This window comes from Megascapheus bottae, chromosome 28 (assembly GCF_031878675.1).
Source record: "Megascapheus bottae isolate mThoBot1 chromosome 28, mThoBot2.hap1, whole genome shotgun sequence".
Taxonomy (NCBI): Eukaryota; Metazoa; Chordata; class Mammalia; order Rodentia; family Geomyidae; genus Megascapheus; species Megascapheus bottae.
Window position 1 is genome coordinate 6271317 of NC_143536.1, and position 14482 is coordinate 6285798.

Sequence of the window (14482 nt, forward strand, 5' to 3'; positions counted from 1 at the left end):
TTCTGTTTCCTTCCATATAATTCCCATGATACCAAAGGCCTCTCTTAAGAGACATTATTTTTTTACCTTTTTTTTTTTCCCTTTGAGTGCCAGTACTGGTGCTTAAACTCAGGGTCTGGGTGCTTTCCCTGAGCTTTTATCCTCACAGCTAGCATTCTACCACTTAAGCCACAGTTGTGCTTCCAGCTTTTCTGGTATTTAATTGTAGATAAGTCTCTAGACTCTGCTGCCCAGGGTAACTTTGAACGGCAATCCTCAGATATCAGCCTCCTTAGTAGCTAGAATTATAGGAACAAGCCACTGGCACTTAGCTATTTTCTACCCTTCGGTTATGGTTAATTGAGCTTTTCTAATCCAAGAAATGTTCTGATTCATATCTGTACTCTTCACAGCCCCTAATACAATGAAAGGTCAGTAATAAAATAGGTAAATGGTAGTAACTTTATAACTTTAAATTTATAAAGCTCAAAGAATACTTCTAAAGCATGATTCTCAGATACATCCTTAAATCATTGTCATATAATACTGTAATTTTAAATATGTAAGAAACTACTAAATCAGAGCTTATCCTTTTAAGGTGTTTTCATCCCCTGCCACAACCATAATGGGATTAAATAAATATTTTTATGCATCTGGTATAATCACTGATCTAGTTATATTTAAGGCATCTAAGTTTTTTAATTCTTTGTTAAACGTTTTGTGCCTACTCAGAACTGGGGGTAGAGGCATGCTTAAATCTTTTGGGGGGCTCTGGCTGGCTTTTGATTTTAAAAGCTTTGCCTGTGACAACTGCTACTCAAATCAAGAACCCTGTTTTGTTATACTCTTCATGAAACCCATACAAGGTACAGCAAATGTTTCCATAATAGGAGACATTGTGAATAAATGCAGTATCTTTCAGAAACAATCAGAATTGTAGTTTGACCAAGGATACCAAAGTAGATATCCTTTCTATAATAAATATACCCTAGGCTATTTCTTAAATTATTTGTGTGTGTGTGTGTGTATGTGTGTGTGTGAAATTGAATGGAATTTTTTCCTTTAGACTAAACATACTTCAACATGAATAATACACTTTCTTATAAAAAAATAGAAAATGCCAAAAATAACTTGCATTAAACAAATTCAAAAGCTGTCTAATATTTGTCTCCAAATATTAGCAAAAAGCCAGAGCTAGAGGTATGGCTCAAGTGGTAGAGTGCTGGCTATGAGGAAAAATGTCAATTCAAACAGTTGATACAGGGCAGAGGGTTTGGCCTAGTGGTAGAGTTCTTACCTAGCATGCACGAAGGCCTGGGTTCAATTCCTTGGGACCACATACAAAAAAAAAAAGCCGGAAGTGGTACTGAGGCTCAAGTGGTAGAGCTCTAGCCTTGATAAGTCCAAGGACAGTGCTCGGGCCCTGAGCTCAAGCCCAGGACAGGCAAAAAAAAAAAAAAAATGGATACAGAGACTCTTGTCTCCAAACAGTAGCAAAAAGCCAGAGCTAGAGGCATAGCTCAAGTGGTAGAGTTCTGGCTATGAGGAAAAAGGTCAATCAAGAGCATAAGGCCCTGAGTTCAAGACCCAGAAGCCAGGTGCAGTGGCTCACGCCTGAAATCCTACCTACTCAGGAGGCTCACTCTGGGGATCACAAAGCCAGCTCAGGCACTGAAGACCATGAGACCCTTAACTCCAATTAGCCATTAGAAAACCGGAAGTGGTGCTCAAAGGATAGACAGAGCAGTAGCCTTGAACTGAAGAGCTCAGGGACAGCACTCAGGCCCTGAGTTCAAACCCCACGAACAACAACTCCCTCCCCCCCCAAAAAACCATCAAAATAGGCACTCCCACTACATACATACATATACATATATACATTCATACACACATACACACACACACACCCCACTATATCTGTGAAAAATAACGTGAAAAGGGGAGACCTCACCAAGAAGAGGGTTTCACCTCCCTTCCTTACGTATATACTCATAAATATTTACTTACAAAGGCTTACTTAAGTGGTGTCAGAAAGTTGGCCTTAGCTGGGTGCTGGTGGCTCTTGTTTACAATCCTAGCTACTCAGGAGGCTGAGATCTGAGGATCAGGTTGGAAACCAGCTGACAGGAGATTCTATGAGACTCTCTACTTCCAAGTAATCAGTAAGGGGCCGGGAGTTTGGCCTAGTGGTTAAAGTGCTTGCCTAGCATGCACGAAGACCTGGGTTCGATTCCTCGGTACCACATACATAGCAAAAAGCCGGAAGTGGTGCTGAGGCTCAAGTGGTAGAGCTCTAGCCTTGAGAAAGTCCAAGGACAGTGCTCAGGCCCTGAGCTCAAGCCCAGGACTGGCAAAAAAAAAAAAAAAAAAAACAAGTAATCAGTAAAAAGCTGGAAATGGAGCTGTGACACAGTGGTGGAATACGATCACTGATCAGAAAAACCTCATTAACAGTGCCCAGGCCCTAACACCAAGCCCCCTTATATGAGTGCAGGCATAGATAAACACACAGATCCCTCAAGAGAATTCGGGGGGGGGGGGTCGCATCTTATTTCACTGGGTGCTGGTGATTCATACCTGTAATCCATTAATCCACCCTAGCTATTCAGGAGCTGAGATTCTCGCTGCACTCTAAGCAAGCCCAGGCAGAAAAGTCCTTGAGACTCCTATCTCCAGTTAAGCAACAAAAAGCCAGAAATGGAGCTGAGGCTCAAGTGGTAGAGCGCTAGCCTTGAGCACAAAAGCTCAGGGACAGTGCGCAGGCTCAATGTTCAAGTTCCAGGATTGGCACAAAAATAATAATCTTATTTTATTTTCCTCAAGAACAGCAAAGTCAGAAATTAACTTCTGGAAAGGATGGTATTTTGCATATGACACTACACTAAATAGGAAAAAGAAGCTACTGATGGCGGACAGACTATGAACACTACCATCTTCATTTATAAAGGTAACTCCATCTTTATCCATTTTTTTCTTTGGCCAGTCCTGGGACGTGAACTCAGGGCCTGAGCACTGTCCTTGGGCTTTCTCAAGGCTAGAGCTCTACCACTTGACCCACAGCACCACTTCTAGCTTTTTTTATCTATGTATATGGTACCGAGGAATGGAAGCTGGGTCTTTGTGCATGCTAGGTGAGCACTCCCCTTTATCCAATTTTTATCTTTCTTTTTTCTTTTTTAAATCAAGTCAGTTTTGTTGCATAATTAACTACAAACTACAGGGTGTTTTTCCACACAATAACTAGGCAATTAGCTTGCATTTATTCAGATTACTACCATAGCATTAAAAAGAAAAAACTAATTTTATGATTGTATGGATACTGTTGAAGCGCTAAAGAAAAAAGTTCAGTCCTAGATGGGCCACAAGAGGATAATGCTTACTCCACTGAACTCACTGCCAATCACAATCAGAAAGGGCCAGTATCAAAACAAGACCCAGTTACAGAGTGGACATTTTCTTCCACAGGTTAAGTTTATAAGAAAATAGGTATGTATGTGGCCTAGTACTTGTGGAGAATGGCTCAAAAATATTTCCATGATTGGATAGTGCTTTAAAGAAAATTATTGACACTTAGTATCCATGACATTCAAAGAAAATTTCTCAGGTAGCATCACCAATAGGCACAGAAATTTCAGGCCAGAAGGTTGTGTTTATAACATTACTTTGTTTAGATTAAAAGCCAACTTAGCATACCATACTAATCTCAAAAATTCAATAGAAAAATAAGAATTTATTGAAAGTCAAAAAATCAAAGACATACATATAATAACATCAAACTGCTCAAGATCAATGAAAGATTAGGACATAGCTCACTGACAGATCACATCTAGCATGTACAAGGTCCCTAGGTTCAGTCCCCAGGGTGGAGGATAATAGTTCAAAAAGACATTAAATAAGCTGGGCACAGTGGCTCACACCTGTAATCCTAGCTACTCAGGAGGCTGAGATCTGAGGATCGTGTTTCAAAGACAGCCTGGACACTAAAGACTCTTCAATTAACCACTAGAAAACTGGAAGTGGCACTGTGGCTCAAGGGGTATGGCAGGAGACTTGAGCTGAAGAGCTCAGGAACAGCACCCAGGTCCAGAGTTCAAGCCCCATTACCGAAAGGAAAAAAACAAAAAAGGCACTAAAAGGTCTTAATGTTGATGTATGAGTTAATTGTCAACAGTGCAGTAGCACCAACAATTATAGATTAACTGCTGTGTGTGTTACCCTAAGTACTTTATTAATGTTAGCCTTATAATCTAATTTACAAGGAGAAAACAATGATTAGTTTAATAACTTGACAAGCCACCCAGCTATTAAGTGACCATGCAAACACTGAAACTCAATCAGCCCTCTGAACCACTCTCTAAACCACTCTAAACTACTATACCAACAGCATAGTGCCCCCAAACAAGAGTCCAGAAGTCTTCATCCAACTGACAGGGAAGACCATAAATGTGTTACCATCCTCTCATACACTACTTCATAGCAATTTTAAGTGCAATTTAATAAAGCTAATATGCAAGTGTATTACAGGATTCTTCTCATTTTACAAGAATACCCTAAATGTAAGATGGTTGCTTTTGCATTACGTTTTACTGTGGTGCTTCTTAAGTGACACTGTCTGAGAAATCCCATAATAACAAAGGGAAATTACAAAACATACCTAAAAAGTATACTGAAGAAATCAAAATGTCCTTGTAAGAGAAAGTTGTTACAAATAATAATGCTGTTGTATTTAGTGCTCATATCTAACAGGATTCTACTAAAATTTACCCAAAATGAAATGACTCAAATGTTCTAAATATCACTGGGCACTGGTAACTCACACCTGTAATCCTATCTTCTCAGAAGGCTGCCATCTAAGGATCTCGATTTGAAGCCAGCCCACGCAGAAAAGTTAGTCAAGACTTTTATCTCCAATTAGCCACCAAAAAGCTGGAAATAGAGCTGTGGCTCAAGTAGTAGAGGGCTAGCCTTGACCAAAAGAAGCTTAGGGATAGTGCCCAAGTCCTGAGTTCAAGCCTTGGGACTGGCACAAAGGAAGAAAAAATTCTAAATGTCTTCAAATTATATGACCTAAAATATTCCTTTTGAATTATTCATTCATGAATGTCTCACATGTCATATTCCCCTGTTTTGAAATAGAAGTTTTTAATACCATTCATTCTGTTAGTTAACGTTTAAATATTTCCTAATACTAGACTGAATTATTTCAACCACTTTCTTATTTTTTAATTGTATTTTCTTTTCTCCATACTGGAAATCTAACCCAGGACGTTGCACTTGCTAGGCAAGCACCTTGCCACTGAGCTACATCCCAGCCCCATTTCAACCTCTTTTACATCCAAAAATGGGTACTTGGGCTGGGAGTTTGGCCTAGTGATAGAGTACTTGCCTAGCATGCTCGAAGACCTGGGTTCGATTTCTCGGTACCACATACATAGGAAAAAGCCGTAAATACTTGAGAAAGCCCAAGGACAATGCTCAGGACCCTTGTTTAAGGTGTAGGACCAGCAAAAAAAAATTTTAAAAAAGGATATTTCATCGAACAACTTTCTCAAAATACAACATTAGCAGTAAAGGCCATATACAAGACTTCATCATCATTCTAGTATTTTAATACTTGGGGTAGCACACAGGATAAAAGTTTACAATTCTAAAACTCACAAGGAAGCCAGGAGCCTGCCTGTGATCTTAGCTACTAATAGGCTGAGATCTGAGGACCATGGTTCAAAGCCAACCCAGGTAGGAAAGTCCATGAGACTCTTCTTTCCACTAAAACAACAACAAACAAACAAACAAAAAAAAAAAAGGTTTACTTCTATGTGGAAACACAAAAATTAAACCTGTTAAAATTGTCTTCATAGGGAGAATTAGATGGGACAGAATGACAGTGTATGTGAGGATGGTCAAGATACCATGTTTACATGTGTAAAAACAACAAAACAGAACTCTCCCTCCCACCATGCAACTAATACATGCTAATTTTTAACAACTCTTGCTTTTAGATGAGGATTAGTTCTGTGTTCTCTCTTCATTTGGTGGTTCTTTGTGATTTTTTTTTAAATTTCTAATTAAAATATAGTATTTCTGTGATTTGTTTTTAAAAAGTCAATCTTTGCTTATTTTCTAAAAAATAGTTAAAGCTACTATAGAGGAGGAGAGATACTGGAACTCATAGGCATAGGCAAAAACTTCCTGAACAGAGTCCCAGGGTCACAACAGATTGGAGAGACTTGACAAATAGGACTACCTAAAAATAAAAAGTTTCTGTACAGATAAAAGCATAGCTACTTTGGGGCTGGGAGTTTGGCCTAATGGTAGAGTGCTTGCCTAGCATGCACGAAGACCTGGGTTCGATTCCCAGGTACCCCACATACATAGCAAAAAGCCGGAAGTGGTGCTGAGGCTCAAGTGGTAGAGTGCTAGCCTTGAGAAAGTCCAAGGACAGTGCTCAAGCCCTGAGCTCAAGCCCAGGATTGGCAAAAAAAAAAAAAAAAAAAAAAAAAAAAAAAGCATAGCTACTAAAGTAGAAAGACATCCAAACCAACTGGGAAAAGATTTTTTAACCAATAATACATCAGACAAATGTTTAAGAAACTAATTCCCCTCCCTCCCAACCCAACAAACCAATCACTAAATGGGCAAGGGAACTAAAGAGAGACTAATCAAAAGATGAGGTTAAAATGGTGAAAAATAAAATAAAAACACAGAAAATGCTCATCATCCATGGTCATAAAGGAAATGCAAATAAAAACAACCCTAAGACACCACCTTACCCCAATTAGAATGGCCAATATTCTGAACTCAAACAATGACAAATGCTGGCAGGGTTGTGAAAAAGGGGAACTCTACTGCACTGCTGGTGGAAACATAAACTAGTACAGCCACTCTGGAAGGCAGTTTGGAGGTTTCTAAAAAACTGAAAATAGACTTTCCCTAAGATCCTGCGATATCACTCCTGGACATCTACCCTGAGCATCATAACCCAGGATTGATAAGGACACGTGCTCAGCCATATTCATCTCTGCACTATCCACAATAGCCAAGCAACAGACACAACCCAGATGCCCTACTGTAGATGAATGGATACAAAAAAATGTGGTATATATATAAAATGGAATTATATATTGCCAACAGACAAGATAAGATAAAATAATGCTGGGAAGTGGATGAAACCAGAGTGAATCATGTTGAGTGAGATTAAGTCAAGACCAAAGGAACAGAAGGCGCATGGTATCCTTAATATGTGGATATTAGATCCAAACAATACAAGAGCAATGACTCAATATTTGGGTACCCAAGGTTATGGATATGGTCTTGGAGATAGGAACATAGCTAAAAAATCTGTGATGGAATATATACTCTATAGACATGTTTTATTATATAGATTAATATGTATCTATGACATACAAAGACTCAGCTTAATTTTAATTATGTTCTAAAATCTAAGTGCCAGTGATTGCATATATTCCCTTCTTGAATACTTGTTTGTTAAACATGACATTTGAAATATGATATTAAAATCAGTGTTAATAAAATCTTAAAGATTAAAACTAAATCTAAAATAATTATGAACATTTTAAATAGCCTATATCCTTCTTTTTAATTCAGCAGAAAAGTTCATGAGAAATAATATAACTTAAGTTATTCCAAACAGCAGTGATAATTTTCTAAAGGATAAATACACTTCTACATCAATTAAGCCTATACAGTTGAGTTTGGTTTCTTCATCATTATATAATTATGATTTGAGCTGACAAATGTTAAAACATAGGGGATCACAATGGAATAAAAGAATGGAAGGTGAGGGTCATAAACAGTCTAAAACAAACTAAGACCAAAGAATAAAAATAAAAAAGCTGCATTCTGCTATATGCAGGGATGATGTGATTTTGAAAGGAACAAATGAATGCCCTTAAGTAACTTCCAGGAGGCATCTTAGGTTAAAAATCCTGATTAAAACCGTAGATGTCCGGGGCAGGAAGTCTGGCCTAGTAGGGGAGAGGGTCCTAGCTGTTCTGCTAGCTGCCAGCACCTAATGTCTATAATCCTGCCTACTCAGAAGGCTGAGATCTGAGTATCATGATTCAAAGCCAGCTCAGGCAGAAAAAGTCCACAAGGACCATATCTCCAATTAAAAATTAAGCACCAAAAAAGTCAGAAGTCTAACTAGGGCTCAAGTGACATATCACTAGCTACCCTTGAGAAAAAAAGCTCAGGAACAGTGCACAGGTTTCAAGCCCAGTATCAAAAATTCAAAATCTAGATGCTCTAAGACTAGTCCTCCCTGAATCACCCACTGAATAGGTGACTGAATAGGTGACCCACTGAGATTTTGACAATTAGCAGCTAAGAAAACCACCTCTCCCAGACTATGCCTTTGTATTTATTTAGTTCACACCCCCTATAAGTACCAGGAGAAAGATGTGAGTTGAAGAAATGGTTCAATAGTCCACTGTGGTGTACATCCCCTAGCTGCAGCTATGACAGCAGTTATCACTGGCCACACACACACACACACGCACGCACGCACGCACAAAAGGAAAGGGCTTCAAAGAAGAAAATTTTATAGGAACATTTATAACTTTTAGAACAGACCACAGAGAGACATTAAAATTAGTTTTCTCCTTCCTTTAAAAATTAGTAACAGGGGAGTTTGGGCCAGTGGTAGAATGCTTGCACAAGGACCCCGGTTCGATTCCCCAATACCACATACATAGAAAAAAAGCCAGAAGTGGTGCTGAGGCTCAAGTGGTAGAGCTCTAGCCTTGAGAAAGTCCAAGGACAGTGCTCAGGCCCTGAGCTCAAGCCCAGGACTGGCAAAAGAAAAAATTAATAACAGCCAAAAATGACTTAAACATTGAATTTTTTCAACTACAAATCAATGGGTACTTTGGAAAAAATAAAAATTAGCCATGGGACACTAAATTAAGAGGCGTCAACATTCTTAAATAAAGATTGGAATCAAAGCCAGGAATGATGGAACATACCTCAAATTCTGACACTCAAGAGGCTAACACAAGAATACAGAGAAATCCAGGCCAGCATGAGTTATGAGTTCCTGGCTCTAAAACTCCAAAAATAAAATTAATTTGAAAATAAAATAAAATAAAAATTGGAAGTAGTCTTGATTTACAAGAATTGCATTGAATGCTACATAGAAAGTGTTCTGTAAAGGGATTAAAAAAAAACTTTACTAAAGAGTCAAACACTGCTGGGCTCAGTGGCTCACGCCTGTAATCCTAGCTACTCAGGAGGCTGAGATCTGAGGATCAAGGTTGAAAGCCAGCCCAGGCACAAAAGGACTTAAGACTCTTATCTCCAATTAACCTCTAGAAAATGCGAAGTGGGGCTTGGCTCAAGGTTAGAGTGGTAGTCTTGAGCTGAAGAGCTCAGGGACAGTGCCCAGGCTGAGTTCAAACCCCATGAACTACCAAAAAAAAAAAGTAAAATACTAAGCCAGGCATGGTGGCTCATGCCTGTAACCCTAGCTACTCTGGAGGTTGAGATCTGAGGATCTAGGTACAAAGTCTGTCCCCAGCTCAGGCACTAAGAGACCTTGAGACTCTTATCTCCAATTAATCACTAAAAGTCAGGCTGTGGTTGAAGGGTAGGGCAGTAGCCTAGAGCTCAGGGAGGACACCCAGGCCCAGAGTTCAATCCCCATGACCCACAAAAAACAAAACAAAACAAAAAAGCCAAGTACTATTAATAAAAGTTTTCTGGTTACAACATGTACTTAAAAAGCACCCTGGGGGGCCGGGAGTTTGGCCTAGTGGTAGAGGGCTTGCCTAGCATGTACGAAGACCCGGGTTTGATTCCTCAGTACCACATACATAGAAAAAAAGCTGGAAGTGGTGCTGTGGCTCAAGTGGTAGAGAAAAAGTCCAAAGACAGTACTCAGGCCCTAGGTTCAAGCCCCATGACTGGCAAAAAAAAAAAAAAGCACCTTTGAATAATGAGGCTTTTATGTTCATTTGAAGTTTTCAGATACCAGATACAATCTGAAGTTAAAATGGAGCCAATTTACATAAAATGTAAGAACAAAGCAAGGGAAAATGTATTAAGATCCTATATAGTAATTAATCTAACCAATACCATCTCATCATTTTGTCTAAGAAAGCTTGTATTACATTCCCTTATTATATTTCCATATCACTGTCCTGCTAATTACTCGCAATTTACTAGTATTTGAAAACAGTGGATTGCAGCTTGTTTCCACACCACGTACCCAAATGGACACAAATAATATCCTTTAACAATAGTGGTTTTACAAGGTTCTAATTCTCAACAAAGCTGAGAAAGGAAAAGAAAATAAGAAAGGAAAATGGGAGCAGAAAGAAAAAGGATAAGCGTGGGGATGTTCCTTTTGACAGAACCCCCTCTCCTTTTTTTTTGTGGGTCATGGGGCTGGAACTCAGCCTGGGCACTGTCCCTGAGCTCTTCAGCTCAAGATTACTGCCCTACCCTTGAGCCAAGCCCCACTTCCCATTTTCTAGAGGTTAATTGGAGAAGAGTCTTAGGTCCTTTTGTTCCCAGGCTGGGTTTAAACCTTGATCCTCAGATCTCAGCCTCCAGAGTAGTTAGGATTACAGGTATGAGCCACCCTGCCCAGCCAGGCACCCAATATTAAACCCAGGATCCTTCTTTTAAGCAAGTCTCTCAAATTTTTCACAATTTACCACTGGTTCCAGGAAATAGGATGGAAATAATTTTTAAGGAGAAAAAATAAAAATCCTTACCCTGCAGCTCATGATGTATCACACCCACTAGGTTGGGTTCATCTCCCCACCAGAATATCCATAACTCTTTGCAGTCTGGTTTGACATCACGACGCCATACACACAGCAGGTTGGCTTGCAGACAGCGGATGAAACTTAACAGGATTGGGTCATCCTGGGCTGGGGCTGAAATTATGGGTCCACAGTCCCCATGACCTCCAAAATTGTACCTACGCCATTTGATCCCCGTGAGTTCAGCCTAGAAAAGACAAGAAAATGCAATCAATGGTTTTCATTTTTCCTTTTACTTACAGGCTACTGTAACCAACATCGAGGGAGAAAAGCCAATTTGCTAAAAAAAAAAAAAATAAGTAAATAAATAAACACATAAAAATTAACAGCATAAGAGTTTTCCCAGGGAAAAATGTACATCCACCTTTCTTCATTTGGAGGGTAGGAGGAGTTCATTTCCATGATGGTTTCTACATCGTTGATAATCTTATTTACTATTAAATCATTTTATTTACTTAAACACTTACTATAAACTCTCCCTATACAGTATTTTCTGCATTACTCCTTATTCAACTCATAAATTATACTGAAAAATAAGGCAAGAGTTTTAAAATATGTGCACAGTTTGAGCATCCCTACCTAATCCAAACATCCACAATGTAAAATATTCCCAAACCCAAGCTTCAAAGCATCATGTTACTAAAGTATACACAAACAGTCCAGAATTTAAAAGGTTTTCAAATCTGAAACACTTCGGGTCCCACACACTTTAGATAAGGGATACTCATCAACCTGTAGAAGCAAAATGTTTTCTTTCAAAGGTTTTTTTCAATTTCTTCCCATTCAGTTTAGATCCTTTTCAATCAGGGAAGCAGTTAACATGCAGTATCATACCATCTTATCATGCACACCAAAAGGCTATTTAGGAAGAAAACTATAAAACAAAGCCAGAAGTGGAGCTGTAGCTCAAGTTGCAGTGTGCTAGGCTTGAGTAAAAAATCACAGGCACAACAAACCAAAAATTTCTAAACTAATTCATTATTAACATACCAGAAATAATTATCATATGTTATTTCTGGTTTTTTCTTTTTTTTTTCTTTTTGGTGTGTGTGTTTTTTGAAACCATACTGGATAATTTTATAACCTTGTTTAACACTTACTACTCTTCAAAAACAAGTTTTAGGAGCCAGGAGTTTGGCCTAGTGGTAGAGTACACAGTACCACATACAAAGAAAAAGCTGGAAAAAACTGTAGCTTAAGTGGTAGAGCTCTAGCCCTGAGAAAGCCCAAGGACAGTGCTAGGCCCTGAGTTCCAGCCCCAGGACTGGCACCAAAAAAGTCTTAAGGCCATGTGCATAGCCTAGTGATAGAGTACTCGCTTAGCATTCACAAATCCCTGAGTTCAATTCCTTGGCATCCCAAACTCAAAAAAGCATAAGTGGTGCTGTGGCTCAAGTGGCAGGGTGTTAGCCTTGAGCAAAAAGTGTCTAAGGACAATGCCCAGAGCCTAAGTTCAAGCCCCAGGACTGCCAAAAAAAAAGTTTGCATAATAGTCTATTCAATATTTGAAGAAAATGTAACTTAAGCACCCAGTAAGAACTGAACAATTTCCTACTTCTTCCCTATTATAATTATTATAATTTGTTAAATCTTTCATACCAAATAACCCGTTTAAGATTTGGGATAAATGTTACTACTACTTCAACATACCTGGATTCCACAAACTACACATCAAACATGTTAGGGAAAAAATAGCTGTCTATACTCAACAAGTGAGACCTTCTTTCCCAAACAATAAAATATCACAACTATTTACAAAGGACTTTACAGTATTAAACATGAGTAACCCAAAGATAATTCAAAGTATATAGGAGTAAGTATGAAGGTTATATGTAATTACTATGTTTATGTAAAAGGTGTAAAGGTTATATGTAATTACTATGTTTATATAAAAGACTACTTGACACACAGCAAACACAAACTATCATCATACTAGTAAATGGTACTAATTATTTCTTTAACTTTGACTTGTAATGTTGTCTATTTTTCTATCATAGAAATTCCTTTGTTTCCACAAACATGTCTATCTGTTTTAATGAGAAAGTCTAACATTAATTTTAAAATAAATGTCCAAAAAGGAAATGAAATAACAAAACAGGTTTTTAAAAAAAACTGGTGGATGGGCCAGGAGTTTGACCTAGTGGTAGAGTGCTTGCCTAGCATGCACGAAGACCCTGGTTCAATTCCTCAGTACCACATATATAGGGGAAAAAGGCCGGAAATGGTGCAGTGGTTAAAGTGGTAGAACTCCAGCCTTGAGAAAGCCCAAGGACAGTGCTCAGGCCTTGAGTTCAAGGCCCAGGACTGGCAAAAAAAAAAAAAACTGGTGGATCATGCCTATAATCCTAGCTTCTCAGGAGGCTGAGATTTGTTGGTAACTGTTCAAAGTCAGCCCCAACATGGAAGTCCTTGAGATGCTCATCTCCGCTTCACCACTAGAAAACCAGAAATGGTGCTGTGGCTCATGTGGTAGAGCGATAGCCTTGAGCTGAGGAGCTTAGGGATAGCACTCAGGCCTAGATTTCAAGCCCCATGACTGACAACCAAAAGAAAAAAAAAAAAAACCTATCCAAAAGATATTATCATCTAAGTAATAGTGTTCTGTGCCTAAGAACTTTGGTTGGAAGCAAAAGAAGGAATACAAATATAACAATAAATATGATCATAGGAATGACATTAGCCATCTTTAAAGGGTTGGAAAAACTAAGGCACATAGAATAAACATCACATGTATCCAACCTCCAAGTAAATTCAAGTACAGAAATTTACTCACTATAATGCTATAACATCCAACACATCAGCAAACAAAATATCTGGCTTTGATTCAAGATGGTTTCCCAATCCTGGCATTTCTATTAACTTTCTAGCAGTTCTGCTGTGATCACAGTAGCAAAGGTAAACCACTGCCACCTGCTCCATGTTCAGTACAAAGTTGTTCCAGCAAGTGATATATTACAAGTGCAAGTTTAGTAACCACACAACCACAAACTTAATAGTTTTATAATTCAGTCAAAAGATGAAAAATGACCAAAAATTTTGGTCAATCATGGGGCTTTAACAGCCTGGGCACTGTCCCTGAGTTTTTGTGCTCAATACTAGCTAGCGCTTTACCACACTGGGCTACTTCTGGTTTTTGAGTAGTTAGTTGGAAATAAAGACTCTCAAGGAGTTTCCTGCATAAGCTGTCTCTGAACCTTGATCCTCAGATCTCAGCTTTAGGTATAGCTAGGATTACAGAGGCATGAGCCACCAGAGCCTGGCTCTATTATTTAAAAGTAAATAAATAAACAATTTCCTGTATTTTAAAGCTAAAAATCATTATATCAAACTTCACTGGAAAACTAACACTGAAATACCAATCAAGCCTAGTAAGGATAAGTATTAAATGGATATCCTTGAGACTTAGCTTTAAATTTCGAATTAATGTCTCATGAGAAAGACAACTTAATGTTATTGAAATCATTGATGCAAGTATTCATAAACTTGTATTCCATCATAAACTTGTATTCTAGAGTAAAATGTCATCATATACCATGACCATTTTGTAAAAAAAAAAAAAAATCAAGGCCAGGTATGGTGAGCTCATTACTGTCATTATATCACTCAAGAGGCTGAAACAAGATCCTGAGTTTGAGACCAACCTTGTCTCCCTAGTGAGGAAAAGTGTCTCAGAAAGATCAATTCTCGAGCCGGGAGTTTGGCCTAGTGGTTAAAGT

The 14482-nt window shown here is 38.5% G+C and overlaps 1 protein-coding gene across 2 annotated transcripts in view; it reads right to left on the bottom strand.

The window, feature by feature from the left end:
* Med13l (mediator complex subunit 13L) overlaps positions 1-14482 on the bottom strand; it is a 199022-nt gene that overhangs the window by 155505 nt on the left and 29035 nt on the right. For both annotated transcript variants that reach the window (XM_090320164.1, XM_090320163.1), the window contains exon 2: positions 10716-10953. In XM_090320164.1, coding sequence (XP_090176290.1) covers positions 10716-10953 — 238 coding nt within the window. The remainder of the gene's footprint in view (positions 1-10715; positions 10954-14482) is intronic.